General features: G+C 41.1%; 1 protein-coding gene across 2 annotated transcripts in view; it reads left to right on the forward strand.

The window, feature by feature from the left end:
• PDE3B (phosphodiesterase 3B) overlaps window positions 1–11,172 on the forward strand; it is a 182,608-nt gene extending 171,436 nt beyond the window's left edge. The window contains exons 13-16 of one of the 2 annotated variants that reach the window (XM_047690781.1): window positions 2,904–3,107; window positions 4,946–5,107; window positions 8,902–9,157; window positions 10,575–11,172. In XM_047690781.1, the coding sequence (XP_047546737.1) occupies window positions 2,904–3,107; window positions 4,946–5,107; window positions 8,902–9,157; window positions 10,575–10,789 (837 nt within the window). In that variant the 3' untranslated portion in view covers window positions 10,790–11,172. The remainder of the gene's footprint in view (window positions 1–2,903; window positions 3,108–4,945; window positions 5,108–8,901; window positions 9,158–10,574) is intronic. The other variant, XM_047690782.1, reaches the window with a different exon arrangement.
• Window positions 11,173–21,921: the final 10,749 nt, after the last annotated feature.

A 21,921-nucleotide genomic window follows, 5' to 3' on the forward strand; every position in this document is an offset into this window, starting at 1 on the left:
TTTCTTAATCCAAGATTTTTCACTTTTTGGAAGTACCCTCTTTAATCTCATGAGTATAATCTAGTGGCTTTTTAATGTTTCCTCCTGTCTCTTTTGTTTCAAAAGGGGACATTTGGTCAGATTTGTCAGCCTCTTCCTTTTTGTGATCTAAGCCTTTGCTATGTCTGATGGGCTTTCTTTTCATTTATCGAAAGGTGTTTATTAAGATTTATTCTGTCAGTTTGTATTAAGCCCTGTTTCATCTTTCCAACTCAAAAAGAGGGTAAAAAGCAGTTTGGGATCACCTAATTTGCTTTGCCAAAGTGAAGATGTGCCTGTGATGCGAAGGAAGGGGATCCCTTAGCTGGAGAAAGCAGGGATCAAGATGCTTTAGCACACAGTCCAAGCACGTCAGTTACTGCAGCTCCAAACTAGCTGGGTGTGGTCTTCTGTCTCCGTCATCGAAGAGCCCTCAGTAAATGCCGGCTGAGGCTTACTGTTTTACCTGGAATGATTTTCTCACCAAGTTTAGGGTTGGTTTATTGTTCTGTGTCTTCAGCCAGTATTTTTCCTAAAGTGGAACAGAATTTGTCTCCTACTTACTGCTCCATGATTGTTTGCCTCTCCTTATCTGGGAGGTCGTGGGTTTATTGGGGCCCAGCAGGGGACTTCTTCCACTTACTCCCCAGGTGGGTTTTTCCTTCTCATGTGTTAACTTAGTTGACCTCTCCTCAATCCAGTCCCACTTTCCCCATGTATCTGAAGTTTCCAGTATGGTGATAACATTTAGATTTTAATATCGATTCAGATTTTTTTCCCCCTATTGTATATTTCTTTGGTAATTTCGAAGGGCAGTTTGAATGGTGAAGAAATTCTGAACTTACTTCTTTTACTGATGTTACTAGCCAAGAGTTTAAGTCAGCTAGCTGGATAGGACACTTATTATATATTGTGCTATACTGAGCTGGAAGTTTGATGACTTCTTCCTGAACAGACAAAGCTGTTCTAATAATTTACCAGTTTTCATCAGATTTGACTATGATTTAATGAATTGACTATTAAATATAAATCAACCCCTTAGGGAGTCTTTGAAGCTTATTCTTTCTCTTTGCTTGATGTTTGGAAGTTGTAAGAAGGCTAGTATAAAAATGCCTTTTGTTTTGACCTATAACTGATAATGTAACAATGTGTTAATTTGAAGGCACACAGCATGTTCATTTGATACACATGTCACTGTAATACTACCATCATGTCCCCTAATAGCGTGTCTTTTTTATGGTGAGTACATTTAAGATCTAGTCTCTTAGCAACTTTCCAAGTATATAATGTAGTACTATTAACTATAATAATACTATTAACTATAATCACGGTGCTGGGCTTTAGATCGCCAAAACTTTTCCATCCTATAACTGGAAGTTTGTACCCTTTGACCAACATCTCTCCAATTCCCCCACCCTCTGGTAAACTTTTCTGTGTTTCCATAAGTTCACCTTTTTAGGATTCCACATATAAGAAGTACCATACAGTATCTTTTTTGATTCAACTCACTTAGCATCGTGCTCTCGAGGTCCATCCATGTTGTCTCAAATGGCAGGATTACCTACCTTCTTTCTCATGGCTAAATAAATATTGCATCTCTCTCTCACACACATACACCCCCCACATCTTTATCTATTCGTCCACTGATGAATGATCACAGTGAACCAGGTCATGAACTGACTGTTGGAGTTCCAGAAAAAGACGATCTTTGGATTGAAGGGGTTCAGCAGGTGCCAGAGAAGTTGAATGGGGAGAAAACACCAAAAATCTGCACATGGAGTACCATGGTAAAATTAAAAAAAAAAAAAAAAAATCCTGAGAGAATGACAACAGCATACATATAAAAGAACAAAAATCCAACTAGCACCGTATTTTAGCAAATCTGACAGAAAAATGCAGCAGGAGAGGGAACAGAAGCAGGGGGAATGGGAGAGGGAGAAGCAGCTTCCCGCTGAGGGATCCCAACGTGGGGCTCGATCCCAGGACCTTGGGATCATGACCTGAACCGAAGGCAGACACTTAATGACTGAGCCTCCCAGGTGCCCCTAAGCCACTGGTTTTTTAAGTCTGTATTCCAAAGTTCTAGAGTAGTGAGGGTCTTGCACTGAAATGAGGTGGAATTGCACACCAGCTGAACCAAGGGATGTGTTTTTACCTGTTTCATGTTTCTCTTATTCCTGGGCACTGTGTCAGGGTCGGAATGTGGGAATGTGTCCTTCAGGGACATGCAGGATTCTTGCTCACCAGGGACAGTGCTCCTGCTTCCTCGTCTTTGGTCATCAGCACCTTGGATTGCATGCTAGCTGAAGACGAGAAACATGTCCCTAAACCTGCTCTCTCTCTAATGACTTCACTGACAGCAGCTTTATCTAAGAAGTTTCATGGATTCAGTGAAGTAGACCACAAATTTCAGCTTTACACCTTTTTAAAGATTTTATTTACTTATTTGACAGAGAGATCACAAGTAGGCAGAAAGACAGGCAGAGAGAGGGGGAAGCAGACTCCCCATTGAGCGGAGAGCCCGATGCGGGGCTCAATCCCAGGACCCTGAGATCATGAGCTAAGCTGAAGGCAGAGACTTAACCCCCTGAGCCACCCAGGCGCCCTTCAGCTTTACATCTCTTGAGGGCAGCATGGTATCTGGGAAGATAAACTTTGGAGCGAATTGCCCTTTCACTAACTAGATGTATCTGCCAGAGAGGTATGCCTTACCCTTTTTGTACTTCAGTAAACCCATTTAGAAAATTATCACAACCCTTCTTCACAAATATTAAAATGCTCAGCATAGAGTAACTACTCATTGTTTATATTCTTCTAGCCTAACTCTGTTTATTATTAAAGATTAGTATCTCTGAGATGCCTGACTCCTTCTTATTACTTTTCAGGCAGTTTTGTACAACGACAGATCTGTTCTAGAAAATCATCATGCTGCATCAGCTTGGAATCTGTATCTCTCTCGCCCAGAATACAACTTCCTTCTTAATCTTGATCATGTGGAATTCAAGCGTTTTCGTTTTTTAGTAATTGAAGCAATCCTTGCTACAGATCTTAAAAAGCATTTTGATTTCCTTGCTGAATTCAACGCCAAGGTTTGTGATACAACTTAGTATCTGGTTTTACTGATGGAAATCACTATTGTATTACGGATAAGTTTTTTTTAATATAATGTTAAATTAGAATACTACTCATAAAGTAATAATATCTGATGGGAGTTGATATGTGTCAATATTTTTTAAAATAACTTTTTATTATAACACGTCCTAACCATACTATCACTTGCTACCTTTTGACATGTAGACTTACAACTTACTTTCTCATGGTGATAAGCCAATTCTTGATGCCAAAAGCTTTTAGAGGCACATTGGAGAAAGTTGTGCAGTGCCATGTAAGGTACTTTGTGAAATTGAAGATGTGTTTCTCAGAAGCCAGTTAATGCTTCCCTCACTTCTCCTATTAATCCCTTCTTTCTGTTCGTGTTAAACTGGCTGGTGTGGGTGAGAAGCACCCTCCACTCTTCCACTAGAGAATAATGCGTTCATCAGACAATTGCCTGGGATCTGCCCTGTATGGGCAGTAGCGCCAGCTAAGAATGAGTAGAGAAGAGGTGAAGTCCCCGCGGTCAGGAATTCACATTAGTATTGAGAAACACTGCCCTCCGGTGACAGGGGTGGAGAACTGCTGAGAACCACCACTTTATAGGTGGTGAAGGAAGGGTGCTCCCTCTTTGGCGGGCAGGAAGCCTTTGTTTCCTTGATGACATTTGTGACGTAAAGGAAAGGTGTACCCTCTGGGTAGAGGAACTGATAACAAAGGAATAGTAGATTTAACCCCCTGGGTGGAGACCCTATATGGGGGTGTCATGTAATTAATAAAATACTTCTTAAAAAAAATCAGCAAGAAATCCATATGCCTTTAAAATTATTTTATAGTTGTGGAGCTCTATTAACTTTTATTTAATAATAAAATTCATTTAAGTGCTAAGAGTAGTATAAGTTTTCACAGTAAAAGATCACCTAGTCCAATGCTCTTGAATCTGTGCTTCTCAGAGGTTTCTATTCCACAGTCTCTCAGGAAAATGCCTGAGTGGGGCTCTGGATCTCCTACATGGTTGCAATCCAAAAAGCTCTCCTTTCAACTGTTTGATAGTGGTGGTCTGCATAAATTTTCCTTTGACAAAAGGGTTTGGTGTCCAAAAAACTATCCTCAAACCAAAGTTCAGAAGCCACTGATCTGGCCCATTTATTTCATTCTTTTACAAAAGGAAATTTGAGTTTTGAAAAGGCAGAGTAATTCTCCTAATTAGTGATGATAATTATATTTAAATAACCGTGTTAGTATTTAACATTTACTGTGAACAAGGCATTTTTCGTTTATTAATCCCCATGGTAATATGGCTAGATTGGTACTACTTTTCTTGTTTTAGAGATGAAGAGAGTTAGATTCAAGGAGGATAAGTGATTTTTCTATTATTACACAATGAGGAAATCATTGATTCAGGATTTGAAACCAGAGGGATCAGCTTTTAAGACTTGTGTTCTTTCAACTATATCATATCTTCCTTTCACAGCTGAAGCCTACTTACTTCTCTGTAGATCCTAAGTGTTCTTTTTTAAAGTAGAATTAGTTACAATTTTTAAATGATTTATCGATGTTTTGCATATACATATAGTGTTTATTATATATTAACATATGTTATATGTACATGTTACAATTTTCCGTGGTAATCACAAATATTGAAACCCATGTTTATGTTTTTATGGTGTTCTGCCTCCAGTGAAACAAAATTATGACACTTCAAAGGGAAATTTAACCCATATTCCTTCCTGTAATTTAGACAGGAAGCAGTTTTAAGATAATTTGGTTAAAAAAACAAAAACAAAAAACTCCTGTGCCCTCAGAACCTAAAATAACTGTTTTTCCAAAATAGGCCAACGATGTAAACAGTAGTGGTATAGAATGGAGCAATGAGAATGATCGCCTCTTAGTATGCCAAGTGTGCATCAAACTGGCAGACATCAACGGCCCCGCGAAAGTTCGGGACTTGCATTTGAAGTGGACAGAAGGCATCGTCAATGAGTTTTATGAGCAGGTAAGTTCACTGTGAGACGGGCGGGATTTTTGAGAGCTGCCCTCGGAAGGCATTAGTTTTCGGGATTTGGATAGCTACATTAAATGTTGGAAGCCTGGTTACTTGGACCAAAAACAGTTCGAAATTATAGAATTTGCGCTGCTCTTACTATTTTCTCAGCTCTTTTTCGCTGATAAAAATTTAAAAAATACCTCGTTCCCAACTGACATGGGTTGAATGTCCCTTGAGGCTACAGGTCAGGGCTCTTTTAAAACCCTGAGTGCCCATGACTTAGGATAGTTTATTTCCAGATAAAACTGTTTTTAATTGATTCAGGGTGTACTTGGATTATATTTAGAGACTATCAACCCGTTTTCAACTCCACTGTAGAAAGACTGCCTGCCCGCCTTAGAAATATCAACTGGGTGAACGTCCTGGTTGTGGCGGGGGTGGGCAGCTAGACATTTGAGGGCTAGGAATGGGGATAATGTAGGTTTTTTGTGGTTTTTAAAGATTCGGAGATAAAAACAAGCTCTTCCCAGTCTTAAAATCTTTCAAATACTACTCCTCTAAGGGAACTCAATTTTGCGTGCCCCACATGCAGCAGAGCTGGTCACAGAGAGGCTGAGTGTGCATCAAGGAGTTCGCCTGAGAGGCGGCCGCACCTGGAGCAGCAGGCCTCAGATTTGGCTCCTCACAGCGGGAGAGTCGGGAACACGTAAAGGCAAATGAAAAGGATGTGCGTACATGGGAGAAGAGCTGTGTGATGGCAGAAGTCAAGGAAAGGAAGTTAGGAAGTAGGGAAGGGTCGCAGTGGAAACATGGTAGCAAGCTGCGTGCCAAGAACAAGCAGATTCAGGTAAAAAGGTACAGTTAACATAAAAAGTTAAGCATTACAAAACCTCTGGTTACTGGTTTCAGTACCACTTTGCAGAATCTTTCTCTCTTTTTTTTGGTCCAATTCTTTTTTTTTTTTTTTTTTTTTTTTTTTTTTTTTTTTAAAGATTTTATTTATTTATTTCACAGAGAGAGATCACAAGTAGGCAGAGAGGCAGGCAGAGAGAGAGAGAGAGAGAGGAGGAAGCAGGCTCTCCGCTGAGCAGAGAGCCCGATGCGGGACTCGATCCCAGAACCCTGAGATCATGACCTGAGCCAAAGGCAGCGGCTTAACCCACTGAGCCACCCAGGCGCCTTTTTGGTCCAATTCTTAAGCTCCCTACGATGTAGAGGTATATGGATCTCCCTACAAGCCAGCATTTCATTATCTCCAAATTACCAGATACAACTTGACTTTGGAGCTGCGTTCCTTGGGAATCCTTGTTGACCCTAATAATCAGGCAAGATCAAGAGGTCTGCCAAATGAGGCCTTTGAGACAGAGTTTTCTTACCATGAGTTGCTACTCCAGCAGGGGTGATGAACTTGACCCCATAAACCGTGCATACTTACCCGTTCTACCTTATTACATCTGGGGTGTATTGAATAGTGAATGTGTAGTGTCTTTCACCCACCCTAGGGCTGTTTACAAGTTATAAAACACTGTGCCGTGAAAAAACCATGGGAATACATAAGGATCCAAGATTATTAATATTTTACCATTTCGATACATTTGAACTAAATTATATATAATTTGGAGATGAAAATGGTTATAAATATTCACCCAGAGATTGCAGTATACTATTTGCATGTTACCATCTTCATTCTCAAAGATGGCTGAAGCCGGCCTTGGGCTTCAGCTCATATTCACAAAAGATGAATTTTATATTAAGGAAAGCGCCATCTTTATATTATCTGTGCAAACAGAAGTAACAAAAAAGCAGTAGTAGTATATGCCAACTTTAGAAGACTCACTAATTCAAAGAACATTAGAAAGTTCATTTAGACCCAATTTATTATATATATATATATATATTTTTTTTTAAGATTTATTTATTTATTTGACAGACAGAGATCACAATTAGAGAGAAAGGGAAGCAGGCTCCCTGCTGAGCAGAGAGCCTTATGTGGGGCTGGATCCCAGGACCCTGGGATCATGACCCAAGCCGAAGGCAGAGGCTTTAACCCACTGAGCCACCCAGGCACCCCTATTTATAATATATTTTTAAAGTATATAGAATTCTTATTAAAGTAGGAAAACATGCTTGAGGTTGAAGCCTGGGTTCTCTTCTTCACTGGCAATGTAACCTTAGGTAAGTTACTTGACCTCTCTGTGCCTCAGTTTCTTCATTGATAAAATAGGAATTTTTTTTAAATTTTTTTTTTTTAAAGATTCTATTTATTTATTTGACAGAGAGCACAAGTAAGCAGGGAGACAGGCAGAGAGAGAGGAGGAAGCAGGCTTCCTTGCTGAGCAGAGAGCCTGATGTGGGGCTTGATCCCAGGACCCTAGGATCATGACCTGAGCCGAAGGCAGAGGCTTTAACCCACTGAGCCACCCAGGCACCCCAAATAGGAATATTTGATGGTATCTAGTTCATAAGGTTACTATGAGAATTAGGTGAATTAATTTAAGTTTAAACAGTTCCTGACATGTAAGTGCTCAATAAACGCCAGCTACTATAATTCCAGACCTGTCACAAAAAAACGTTATTTCAGACAGTTTTACTTAATCTTTTTAAGTTTCATTATTCATATGTTAAAGGAGAAAAAGGTCATCTGACATCCTACCACACAGAGTCGTCTTGAAAGCTTTTGCAATCTGGTTATGCTATTAAGCATCCTTCGGATATGGATGCAAAATTCTAATCTTGCTGAACTTTTTATTATCTTAATTATCCTGTCTTTATATCCTTATAGCCACTTAAGTACCATGGGCTAAAAAAAAGCGAAACTTCTATTAAAAAAAAAAAAAGCCGAACTTGCAAAATTCTAGAATCCTGTGGATAAACCCAACTGAGGCTTATTTGTTTTTTCCTTTTTCTTTTTCTGTAAACAACAGTTTTCTTCCTCACAGAAGGTAAAATCATAGATTTTTTTGATAATGGGCCAGTCACTAGAAGAGTTTCTGGTTGTTTCCATAAGACAGGTTGCCTCATCAGAGATAGACATTGCTTCCCCACGGTTCATTCTGGACTTTATACGTTCCCCACCAGTTCAGACACTAGGAACCAAAAGGTCGATAGGACCATTTGGGGAATCCTCAGTACTGTGCTAAATACTTGATACAACATCACTTTTCGTCCTTGTAAGCAAGCTTGTAAAGTAGATTATTAAGATTTTACACCTGAAATGGGCATAGAGCATGCTCCACACCACACAGGTAGAAAGTAGCAAAAACAGGGTTTGAAAACGCATCTGTCTGATCTCAAATTATACTCCCTGAAGCCCTGGAGACCACAGGGGAGGGTTTCGGCAGGCAGATGGTTGGACCCAGACTCCTCACCTCAGCCTCATCTCATCCGCCCATACCTTCTGCTTCTGCTCTTAGAAACGGGTAGGGTGCTGAAAGGCTTTTGCAAAATTCAACTCTGGGCATTTAAGGTACGACAACTTGCTGATACCATCTCCCCCAGAGAAAGAGACATAAAATTTTTCAGGTTGTTAGATTTGTTGTTTTGTGTGTGTGTGTGTGTGTGTGTTTTTCTTGTTCACTGAACATTAATCATGCTGATTGACTGGTGAGGTGTGAACGTCTTAATTTCTCAAGATATCTGAGATATTCTTACAGTTGAAATGACGGAGTAATTAGACACTTCTTTGTAAAAATTATTTTGATGTAGACTGCATATTAAAAAAACCACAGGATAATATTAATAGGAAAACTCAGTGGTTATTCTTTCAACAGTTCAAAATGTACTTTTCTTTTTAAAATGATTAGGGAGATGAAGAAGCAAACCTCGGCTTGCCCGTCAGTCCCTTCATGGATCGTTCTTCACCTCAACTAGCAAAACTCCAAGAATCTTTCATCACCCACATTGTGGGTCCTCTGTGTAACTCCTACGACGCTGCTGGCTTGCTGCCGGGTCAGTGGGTAGAAGCAGAAGAGGACGAGGACACTGAGAGTTGTTACGATGAGGAAGATGGTGAAGAATTAGATACAGATGATGAAGAAATAGAAGACAGTCTAAATCCTAGTAAGAATATAGGGATGCTGTGATTTCTTAGATGGATATTTACAATTAGTAACATTAAGTTCGGATCTCTGTTTTTGGGGGTTGTTTTGTTTTAGAGAGAGGGTGAGGGAGAATCCCAAGCGGGACTTGATCTCACAACCCCATGATCATGACTTGAGCTGAACTCAAGAGTCAGACGCTTAACCAGCTAATAAGCCCCTGGATCTTTAAGATACAGATTCAGGAGTTGTGTCTTGAGTAACTACTCTCTGAGTGTTCAGGTTGAATGGGCTCTTGAGTCACTCCTGCATGGTGGGGGACGTGCTCACGTGGTCACACTTGGTCTTTGTCTCTTCGGGGCCAGTCTGCTGCAGGAGGCCTTGCCTTTGCACGCTCCGTAGGGCTGTCACCATGTCTGACTTGGTGAGGTGAAGTGCTTCGTGTGGCTAGTGCACCCACACCTGCTAATCTGCCTTCCTAGTGTCTGGGAAGGTGGATCACAACAGTTGGGAGAAGAGAAAACATAGCTTCACTAGCTCCAAGGGGAGAAGCAAGTGTAGGACTCTGACGGACTTGAATTGCCAAACTGTAGGGACATAGTTTTCTATACAAAGCAGTGACTATAAATGAGAAAAAAAATTTTGTCACCCTTGTAGCTATAAATGAAATCAGTTATTTGCTCTTTAAACTAGAATTGAAGGGGGCACCTGGGTGGCTCAGTTGGTTAAGTGTCTGCCTTTGGCTCAGGCCATGACCTCAGGGTCCTGAGATCAAGTCCCACATCAGGCTCTCTGCTTATTGGGGATCCTGCTTCCCCCTCTCCCTCTGCTGCTCCCCTGCTTGTGCTCTCTCCTGCTCTCTGTCAAGTAAAGTAGAATTTAAATTATATCTAGTATTCCAGGCATGCTCTAAATGAGAACAGATAACATAATTCCAAAGAACTGCCCCCACCCCCCAGCTGTGTTCAGGGACACCATCAGGAAAAGTAGTCGTCGTCTGCCTCTACCCTCTGAGCATCATCATGGACAAGCTGACTGGCTTCCAAAAATTATTTATATTCACTGAAACCTTGGTAATGGTGTTTAATTCAATACCTAAAATCCTAAAAAGGTTGTTGAACTTCACATTGCTATTTATCATTTGAAACTTTAGGACCCCTCCTCCCCTCACACTCCACCCAATCTTCCCTGGTCCCTTCTCTGCTTTATTTTCATCTAATAAAAACACCAGCTCACGCTTCCCTTCTCCTGTTGCTTACTGGAGTCTTTCCATTAGAATATGGGCTCCACAGTGCAGATTATTTCCGTCCTACTGTTTATTACTACAACCCCGGTGCCTGAAATAAGTGCCTGGAACGTAACAGGCGCTCAGAAGTTTAGTGAATGAACGAGGGGACTGTACTGCTACGATCACGATATATTGCTTTTAAATTTCGCAGAACCGCAAAGGAGGAAAGGCAGACGGCGAATATTTTGTCAGCTCATGCACCACCTCACCGAGAACCACAAGATATGGAAGGAAATGATAGAGGAAGAAGAGAAATGTAAAGTTGATGGGAATAAACTGCAGGTGGAAAATCCTTCCTTACCTCAAGCAGATGACATTCAGGTCATTGAAGAAGCAGATGAAGAGGAGGAGAGGCCGTTGGAATGAGAGAAAAGGCATTTGGAAGAAGCCTGGAGGGCTGTGCCCGGGGTCAGTGTGCGGACCCGCGGCGGACCATTCCTGTGGGGACAGGCCCAGCCACTGTGAGAGGCTCCTCGCCACGCGGACTCTGCATGTACCCTTGGTGCACAGCTCCCGCTGACCTGTGTCGCGAAGCTGTGCCTGGACGCCTTCACTGGTACACCAGTGCTCTATCGTAATGATGCTTTGCTGGGTAGTAAGCGCTTCCTTTTCACGAATGGTAGCTAGAACTAAAAATTCAAGTGACTTCAGTTTCCAAAGTGGCCAGAACTTTTTGCTTTCATGAAAACGGGATTCCTATTGTTTTTTCCCCGAATGTGTCTTTTAGGTCTTCGAACATTTTGGCGGGGGGGGGGGGGGGGGGGGGGGGGGGGGGAGGGAGGGGGGGTGGAGTCTGGGCCCATCTAAAAAGGAATCCAGTGTTGCCTTTCCGAGGGGCCTGTTCAGTCCAAGAACTGCTCAGAGCTGTGCTCCCAGCTGCGTTTATCCATGAAAAACTGAGTGACCTTCGTTAAGTATAACAGAATCCAGGTGCATCCATCTCTGATGCTTCTTCTTACTGTTGTGTGTCACCTACTACGTGTGTTCGATTTCTGCTCGGAGTATTCAGGTTTGCCGTGGGCATCAGAAGTCTGAGTTCCAGTCTCACTGACTTAACATTCCGTGCTTGAATTTTTAAAGCTGTTTCGGGTGTAACAATGACGGGATTTTCTTCACAATCAAAAATGGTTCTTATTACTGTTGCTCAGGATTCATACTTTTAAACATTTAGTTAATATAAACACAGATTTGTCAGAAGGAAAAGGAATTGTCCTAAAGATGTTAACCTTTTATGAAATAAGCATTATTCCTTATTAGATAAATTCAAGTCTAATCAAAGAAAGAGGAGGAGCTCCGAAAGCCACAGCGAATAATTGGATTATGTGCTTATGTCCGGATCCTATGTTAGGTGTCACGCTTTTAGTCACTGTAAAACTGATGCCCATCCTAGTTCATTTCTTGCTGCCTTGAGACTACATGACAGAAGTGACCTAGGACTACTGAGTACTGCTAACCCAACTGTGAGTCTAATTAAAAAAAAAAAAATGGTAGGAATACTTAATTGCAAAGAAAATGGACCATATTTACAACGTTCATGAACTCCTTGGGTACAGGTATGTACCTGAGTCGTGAAAGATTGTGGATGATCTAAAGAATAGCCTAAATGCTAACAGGATGGGAGACTAAATTATTTTTTCTTGGAGACCATATTTTGGATCTATGGTTTTTTAGACAGTAAAACCATTAATTTTCTAAGATGATTTCTTTTAAGTGTAATGTCAGGCAGTTTCTTACCTACCTAGAATATTTGGCATTTCTCAAAGATATTAAAGATCTTTAGAAGTGTTGGAAGTTTTGATTTTGTATAATATTGAATGGATCACCAAGCTTTATTTATTAGACATGTTGAGTGTGAAGTTCCTTCCTGCCACTTTTGCTACCACTGCCACATAATTTGTAACCTGGTCGCACATTACTGAATAATAAAATTTTAACTAATTTATTGAGTTTGCACTTTAAATGTATATATCCTGGGCTCTTATTTCCCTGGTGTACATTTTGCATCCTGCATAAGTATATTTCTGCTATTGGAAAGTACACATGTATAAATTCGCATGTGCACATATGCATAATGAGACTCAGATTTCCTATTAAAATTTTGTATGGGGGTTAAGGTATGTATTTTCTCAAAAGGAATGTTTTTCATTAAAAATGCTATTACCGAGAACTCATTTTTAAATAATTTAACTTTTAAATTTATCCTTTGCTAAATAATTGACATATTAAAATAGACCAAACAAACACTAAGAAGTATCCTAGCTGAAGCAAATTCATAAACTTTAAGAAATGAATCTGACTATATTAAGTATACACAGCGCTATTAAATGCAATCTTACTTGAAAAGTTGCCAGAAGGGATGCCTGGGTGGCTCAGTCCATTAAGCATCTGCCTTTGGCTCAGGTCATGATCTTGGAGTCCTGGGATGAAGTCAGGAGCCTGCTTCTCCCTCTGCCTGCCACTTCCCATGCTTGTGCTCTCTCTGACAAATAAATAAAATCTGTAAAAAAAAAAAAAAATTAACATAAGCCAAATTACATATTCTATTTTGGTTACTACTGAACCAGATTAATTTTATTATAATTTTCATCATGAATTTGCTATTGTATTAACTCACTGGTCTTGGAAATAATTTTGTAGTGCTGTAGCTGTGTGCTTACCCATACATTCTTTTTCCATATAAAAACAAAATATTTTTAAAGTTATTTCCTGCTTTGAAGGCTATTTCCTGCTATTCTTTGTTGGTGCTATTGGCCTTTTCTATTTTTGTAAGAATCCTGTAAATTCTAGCATTGCCAAAGTCAAAAATTTCCTCTCTCTAGATTGCATCTCATAGGAATGAACTTCACAAAAGAGATGAATAGGGGCGCTTGGGTGGCTCAGTGGTTTAAGCCTCTGCCTTCAGCTCAGGTCATGATCTCAGGGTCCTGGGATCGAGCCCTACATCGGGCCCTCTGCTAGCAGGGAGCCTGCTTCCCCCCCCCCTCTCTGCCTGCCTCTCCACCTACTTGTGATCGATCTCTCTCCATGTCAAATAAATAAACCTAAAAAAAATTTTTAAAAAATGAATAAAGCCAACCCTGGTTTCTTACATTTGCCAGGCTGATCGGACCAGCTCTAGAGACTGGGCAGGGGTGGTGACTGGCCTGTGGAGCGGGGATGAACAGCTTCCCATAGGCAAGAATTACGATTTACCTTGGAGGTAATTGGTTGTGGAAAGAGATTAACAGTGTATGTAAAGGCCCAGACAAGGACGCATCCCCACTTTAGAGGAGCCAAATGAGGTTGAGGGTGGCTGGCGGGGAGGGGCACAGAGATGGTGGCTACTGAAGGGCTTGGTAAAGCATGACATGCCATTTGAACTTTTTTCCTCAAGGAAATGGGGAACTGAAAAAGTTTTTTTTTGTTTTGTTTTAAGAGTTTATTTATTTATTTGACAGACGAAATCACAAGTAGGCAGAGAGGCAGACAGAGAGAGCTGAAGAAGTTTTAATCCGGAGGAGTGACCTGATTACACTTACATTTTATGAAGATCATTCAAATAACGTACATCAGATGGAAGAATGACATTAGATGTGGAGAGAGGTCTCCCTGATCTGGACATGGAAAGATTATAGGACAACAGAGAAGTGAGTAGACTGTTGATTGAGGTGGAGACTCCGTTTACCCTGATGACTGCTGGGGGAGGAAGAACATAGGGACTTTCTGATTTCTGCTTCAGGCGATTGTCCATGTCATTCACTGCGAGAGGATATACCAGAGTAGACTGTGCATGAGGTGGAGGGGCAGGAGTGCGTGTGTATCCGATTGGTTCTCTTTCTCTGGAGAACTTTGATAAAAGTCGCCAAACACAAGGAAACAACCCCTAAGGAGAATGGCAGAAATAAATAGCAGATTTAGGCTACCAATGACTGCAGATGCTGCATTGCCTTATCGAAACAATATGAAATAACCCTGCATGAAATGTTGAAGGGAATAAGATTCAGAATGACAAAAAATGAGCGAGGTGCAAGGGCAACTAAAAGGCTCAGCTGGTAGAACTTGTGCCTTCATCTCAGGGTTTTGAGTTCAAAACCCATGTTGGGCATGGAACATAAGGAAAAAAAAAATTCACCAGGTACAGATGGCCACAAGACAGATGACAACTTTTCAGTTTCCAAAAATGGAAGCCAGAAGTCACTACAACATTTTCTACTAAGTGCTGAGGGGTGGGGAAATAAGTCTGTCAACTTAATTACCAAAACTGAGGCTAAAATAGACATTTTCAGATAAACACTGATCTTTTCCCATCAACAGACCTAATGAAATTTTTAGAACAGTGCTTCTAAAGCTTACTGTAATGCACATAAAAATCATTCTGCGGTCCGGTTAAAATGCTTATTCTGACCTAGTGAATTTGTAGTGGACCTCAGGAGTCTGTATTTTTTTTTTTTTTTAAAGATTTTATTGGGGCGCCTGGGTGGCTCAGTGGGTTAAGCCACTGCCTTCGGCTCAGGTCATGATCTCAGGATCCTGGGATCGAGTCCTGCATCGGGCTCTCTGCTCAGCAGGGAGCCTGCTCCCTCCTCTCTCTCCGCCTGCCTCTCTCTCTACTTGTGATCTCTCTCTGTCAAATAAATAAATAAAATCTTTGGGGCGCCTGGGTGGCTCAGTGGGTTAAGCCGCTGCCTTCGGCTCAGGTCATGATCCCAGGTCCTGGGTTCGAGCCCCACATCGGGCTTTCTGCTCAGCAGGGAGCCTGCTTCCTCCTCTCTCTCTGCCTGCCTCTCTGCTTACTTGTGATTTCTCTCTGTCAAATAAATAAATAAAATCTTTAAAAAAAAAAATAAAGATTTTATTTATTTATTTGAGATAGAACAAGAGTGAGAGAGTACAAGCACGAGAAGCAGCAAGCAGAGAGAGAAGCAGACTCCCTGCTAAGCAGAGAGCCCGTTGAGGGGCTTAATCCCAGGACCCTGGGATCATGACTTGAGCCAAAGGCAGAGGCTTAACTAACTGAGCCCCTCAGGCGCCCCAGGAGTCTGTATTTCTTAAAAGTAGGTCCCTAAGAGCCTATTTTTTAAAAAAAAGTTCTCAGGTGATGTAATGTTGATACTACTGGTCTGTTGACCACACTTAAGAGTAGCAATGTTTGAAAGTGTATACTTGAAAAAAGAAAAATGAGGGAAGACAGGCAATGCAAGAAGGAAAAGTAAACAGATTAATAATGTATTTAGGTAAGTCTTAAATCATTCATTGTTTATATGAACTAAAAACTTGGGGCGCCTGGGTGGCTCAGTCATTTAAGCCTCTGCCTTCAGCTCAGGTCATGATCTCAGGGTCCTGGGATAGAGCCCCGCATCGGGCTCTCTGTTCACCGGGGAGCCTGCTTCCCCCTCTCTCTGCCTGCCTGCCTCTCTGCCTACTTGTGATGTCTGTCTGTCTCTCTCTCTGTCTGTCAAATAAATAAATAAAATCTTAAAAAAAATTATTTTGTAGGCCTTAAAATCCTGGATAACAACATGTCAATCAAGAGATAAAGTTAAGGGTCTTACATGCTTTCAAAATGGAAATTAAGATAGTAACTTTAGACTTTGTTAAATTAGGAAAAATTCTAAAATTAAGGAGAACTACTAAAGTTTTAAAAAAGCATATAACTTCTAAACTGATAGGGGATTAAAAAAACTTGATCAAAATGTAAATGAGAAAAGAAACAACAGGACAAATAGGGAGAAATAAAGCAGGAACAAATTTTAAAATATATTAAATAATACTAAATAATTTTAAAAATATCAATACTACAAGAAATATAAGTAGTCACTATTTTGGATTGGCACATCTAATCTATCAGGATTTTTTTTAAGCCAGCATTTAGGTAGTACTTACAATGTACTAATGTTAAACAGTGTTCTTAGTGATTTGTGATTTGGTGTTAGTTTACATTATCACCACCCTTCTAAGGTAGACACTGTATTACTATCTCTGTTTTGTAAATGAAATTTACCAGGTACATAAAATACAAATACTTACCTAATGGTTTCAAAGATGCATAAGCCAAAAGTTGTTAGAACTACAGAGAAAAAAAAATGTCATTTTTACGATCTGGATGGAAGATTTAACACACTGAATAAGTTAAACCAAAAGTTAATAAAAATGTAAAAACAGCACAGTGAACAGTCTTATAAAACTGGACCACACACTTGTGTATAAAGCAAGTCCCAGTAAGTTTCAGAGTATATGTATCATATAAACCATGTTCTCAGACCACAAGGCTATTAGTCTTCGGTTATTTTTTGTTACCTATTTCTGTGTAAGCTTAACAGATTAAAGAAATTGCTCCTAAATAACTCCAGGGTAAATAAAGAAATCATAATGGGCACTTAAACGTAAGTAGAGGTGAACAATTAAAATACCTGTACTACTTTCCAAAAATTAACATGTAGTGAAAATGACACTTGAAAAGAAACTGAGGGCATTAGAAGTTTATATTAGAAAAAAAAAAGGCTGGTAAGTTACTGAGCTAAGGATCTAGCTTAAGTTAGAAAAAAAATACAGATATATTACATTAACCAAATGAAGGACAAAAATCATTATCTCAGTAGAGCAGAAAAACATAGGATAAAATTCACCATCTATTTATGATAACACCTCTAAACAAAGTGGGTAATGGAAGAAACATAAAGACCACGTATGGAAAAGCCCACAGCTAACCTAAAATAAAAACCAAAGATGCTACACTCACCACTTTTATTCAACATGGTATTGGAAGTCTAGCCAGAGCACTCAGAGAAAAAATGAAAACTTCCAATAAGAAAGGAAGAAGTAGGGGTGCCTAGGTGGCTCAGTGGGTTAAGGCCTCTGCCTTCGCTCAGGTCATGGTCCCAGGGTCCTGGATCAAGCCCCACATCAGGCTCTCTGCTCAGCAGGGAGCCTGCTTCTTCCTCTCTCTTTGCCTGCCTCTCTGCCTACTTGTGATCTCTGTCAAATAAATAAAATCTTTAAAAAAAAAAAAGGAAGAAGTAAAATGGTCTCTACTTGCAGATGACACGATGTTATATACATATGGAAAACCCTAAAGACTTCACCAAAAAAAAAAAAAAAAAGTTCAGTAAAGTTGGTGGGTGCAAAATAAAAAATTTCTTGCATTTCTATAAAATAATGAAATATCTCAGAAATTAAGAATCCCATTTACAATTTCAAAGGAAATACATAAAACACAACATAGGGGTGAACAACATAGGGGTGGCACAGTTGCTGAAGCAACTGCCTCTTGGTTCCAGGCCAGGTCATGATCTCAGGCTTGTGAGACTGAGCCCGGTGACTGGTTCTGAACTTCACACAGAGTCTGCTTGGATCCTTTCTCCCTCTCCCCCTACACCTCCCCTCCACGCTCATGCATATGCTTTCTAAAATAAAGCCTCTACATCAAAAACCAATGATGTATATTATATGTAGGCTAACTGAGCATAATAGAAAAAACGAGTCTTCAAAAAAAAAGGGTGAATAACACATTGAAGAAAATTGAATTAATGCAAAATTCAGTGCTCATGTTTGAAAGAACAGTGTTAAAATGTACAGACCACCCAAAACAATATATTCAATACAATCCCTACCAAATTCCAGTGGCTTTTTAAGATTGAGATATAATTGGGGCGTCTGGGTGGCTCAGTGGGTTAAAGCCACTGCCTTCGGCTCGGGTCGTGATCCCAGGGTCCTGGGGTCAAGCCCTGCTTCAGGTTCTCTGCTCAGCAGGGAGCCTGCTTCCCCATCTCTCTCTGCCTGCCTCTCTGCCTGCTTGTGACCTCTCTCTCTCTGTCAAGTGGATAAAAAAATAACTTTGGAAAAAAAATTGAGATATAATTGGCAAATTGTATGGAACCACAAGACAGCCAAAGGAATCATAAAAAAATGCAAAACTAGGGGCATCTGGGTGGCTCAGTCAGTTAGGTGTCCGCCTCTTGATTTTGACTCAGGTTACAATCTCAGGGTTGTGAGATCAAACCCCACATTGGACTCTGCAATCAGCATGGAGTCGACTTCTCTCTCCCTTCCTCTGCCACCTTCCTGCTCGCTCTCAAAAAACAAATCTCAACCCCCCCCCCAAAACTGAAGATTCCATGCTTCCTGATTTTAACCTATATTGTAAAACAGTTATCAACAGATCAAAGGACCAGAAGAGAGAGCCCAGAAATAAATCCATATATATGGTCAATTTATGAGAAAGAAGCCAAGGATATCCAATGCTAAAAAAATGGTCTTTTCAATTAACAGTGCTAGGGAAACTGGGCCGCTACATCTGAAAGAATGAAACTGGACAACTTTCTCATGCCATATGCAAAATAAACTCAAAATGGATTAAAGACCTCCATGTGAGACCTGAAACCATAAAACACAAACCCTTGGCATGGATTTTTTTGATAGGTCAGCAGGAGCAGAAGCAAACAACTGGGACTACAGCAGACTGGAAGCTTCTGCATAGTGAAGGAAGCACCAACAAGACAAGGCAACACACTGAGTGGGAGAAGATACTTGCAAAGGCCCTATCTGATAAGGGGTAATACCCAGACTGTACAAAGCACTCATACACCTCATTAGCGAAAAAAACAAACACCACAAAAACCAAAACCCGATCCAGTTTAGGAAATGGGCAGAGGCTCTGAATGGACCCTCTTCCAGGGAGGAGAAACAGATGGCCAAGACGTGCACGGAAAGGGGCTCAACATCACTCGTCCAGGGAAGTACAAAATCAGAAGTGCAATGAGTGATCAACCTCGCACCTGCTGTCTTTTTTTTTTTTTTTTATATTTTATTTATTTACTTGAGAGAGAGTGCACAAGCATGAGATGGGAGATGGTCAGAGGGAGAAGCAGACTCCCTGCTGAGCAGGGAGCCGGATGCGGGACTCGATCTTGGGACTCCAGGATCATGACCTGAGCCGAAGGCAGATGCTTAACCAACTGAGCCACCCAGTGCCCCTCCTTTTTGACAGTAACCATTCTAACAAGTGTTGGCAAGAAAGAGGAGGAAAGGGAATTTTTTTAAAAAAGATTTTATTTATCCATTTGACAGACACAGCAAGAGAGGGAACACAAGCAGGAGAGTGGGAGAGGGAGAACCAGGCTTCCTGCTGAGCAGGGAGCCCAATGCAGGGCTCAATCCCAGGACCCAGGGATCATGACCCGAGCCAAAGGCAGACGCTTAATGACTGAGCCTCCAGCTGCCCCTAAAAAGGGAGAATTTTTTTTTTTAAAGATTTTATTTATTTGACAGAGAGAGATCACAAGTAGGCAGAGAGGCAGGCAGAGAGAGAGAGAGGAGGAAGCAGGCTCCCTGCCAAGCAGAGAGGCTGATGCGGGACTCGATCCCAGGGCCCTGAGATCATGACCTGAGCCAAAGGCAGAGGCTTAACCCACTTAGCCACCCAGGCGCCCAGGGAATTTTTTTTTTTTTAAAGATTTTATTTATTGGGATTCCTGGGTGGCTCAGTCGGTTAAGCGGCTGCCTTTGTCTCAGATGGAGTCCTGCACTGGGCTCTTTGCTTAGTAGTGGGGAGTGTACTGCTCCCTCTACCTGCTCTGCCTGCCACTCCCCCAGCTTGTGCTCTCTGTCAAATAAATAAATAAATAAGATCTTTTAAAAAAGAAAAACATTTTATTTATTTGTAAAGAGAGGGGGAGTGGTGGGCAGGGGGAGCTCTATGAGGGACTGAATCCCAGGACCCTAGTCATGACCCAAGCCAAAGGCAGACATTTAACCTACTGAGCCAACCAGGCACCCCAGAAAAGGGAACTCTAGTGTGCTGTTGGTGGGAAAGTAAACTGGCACAGCCACTATGACAAATATATGAAAGTTATCCCCCAAAATAAAAAGAGAACTACCATATGATCCAACAAGTCCATTTCTGGGTATTTATCCAAAGGAAACAAAAACACGAACTCAAAAAGATACACACACCCCTAAGTTCATTGCAGCATTCTTTGCAATAGTCAAGACATGGAAGCAACCTAAGTGTCCACTGATGGATGAATGTATAAAGAAAATGTGGTATGTATGTCCAACAGAGTACTATTCAGTCATAAAAAAGGAAGAAATCTTGCTATCTCTAACAACACGGATAGAACTTGAGGTCCTTAAGCTAACAAAGTGAAATATGTGCGAGAAAGAAAAACACCATACAATCTTCCATGTATTTTCAATCTAAAAACAAATGAGCAAAAATAAAAACAGATTTGTAAATACAGGTATTAAACTGGTAGTTGGGGCACCTGGGTGGCTTAGTCATTAAGCGTCTGCATCTGCGTTCAGCTCAGGTCATGATCCAGGTCATGATCCCAGGGTCCTGGGATCCAGCCCCGCATCAGGCTCCCTGTTCAGCGGGAAACCTGCTTTTCCCTCTCCCACTCCCCCTGCATGTTCTCTCTTTTGCACGCTCGCGCTCTCTCTCTCTCTCTCTCTCTCTCTCTCTCTCTTAAATAAATAAATAAATCCTTAAATAAATAAATAAACTGGTAGTTGCCAGAGGAGAGGGTTGGAAGGATGAGTGAAGTAGGTTAAGGGCATCAATCGGTACGAACTTCCGCTTATAAAATACATTGGTCACATGGATGTGAACTGTAGCTCAGGGAATATTGTCCATAACAACGCGATAGCATTGTATGGTACCTGTTGGGTCGGCCTCCAGGAATGCAGGAGGAACAATAGAAATGGCCACCACGCCGTCATCTTCCTGGCCACCCCTTCTTTAACCCACGATTCTCCCGCAGGAAGGACATATGCGGAGGACACATCACCATAAGTAACCTGATACCTATGCAGGAAACAGGAACATCAGGACTCCCCCTACCCTCCCATCACCAAATACCTTACCTTATATGTCTTTTTTTTTTTTTTTTTTTTTTTTTTAAAGATTTTATTTATTTATTTGACAGAGAGATCACAAGCAGGCAGAGAGGCAGGCAGAGAGAGAGAGGAGGAAGCAGGCTCCCTGCTGAGCAGAGAGCCCGATGCGGGGCTCGATCCCAGGACTCTGAGATCATGACCTGAGCAGAGAGCCCGATGCGGGGCTCGATCCCAGGACTCTGAGATCATGACCTGAGCCGAAGGCAGCGTCTTAACCCACTGAGCCACCCAGGCGCCCCACCTTATATGTCTTATATGCCCTGTCTTAACCCAGATAAAACCCACTCGACCCCTCCCGCAGGGGACTTCTCTGACTCCCCTCTCCTGAGTGTTGGAACCTAGCCCGAGGGCGCCTTAAATAAATCTCACCTCGTGCCTATATTGCCTGGTGTCCTGTTTATCTCACCTGTAAAACCTTACAGTACAGATGGTAAACACCATGGTAAGGGCTCCCAATATATTTCAATGTTGAATCACTGTGTGATAACGCTTGAAACCGAGTATAATATTGTATACCAGTGACATCTCAATTAAAAAATAATGTAATTAAACACAGCCCGTTAGAAAAGAAAAAAGATCATCTCAATAAAGGAGATAAATAATTCACTCTTTTATCATTAAAG

The sequence above is a fragment of the Lutra lutra genome, chromosome 10, assembly GCF_902655055.1.
Source record: "Lutra lutra chromosome 10, mLutLut1.2, whole genome shotgun sequence".
In the NCBI taxonomy this organism is placed as follows: domain Eukaryota; kingdom Metazoa; phylum Chordata; class Mammalia; order Carnivora; family Mustelidae; genus Lutra; species Lutra lutra.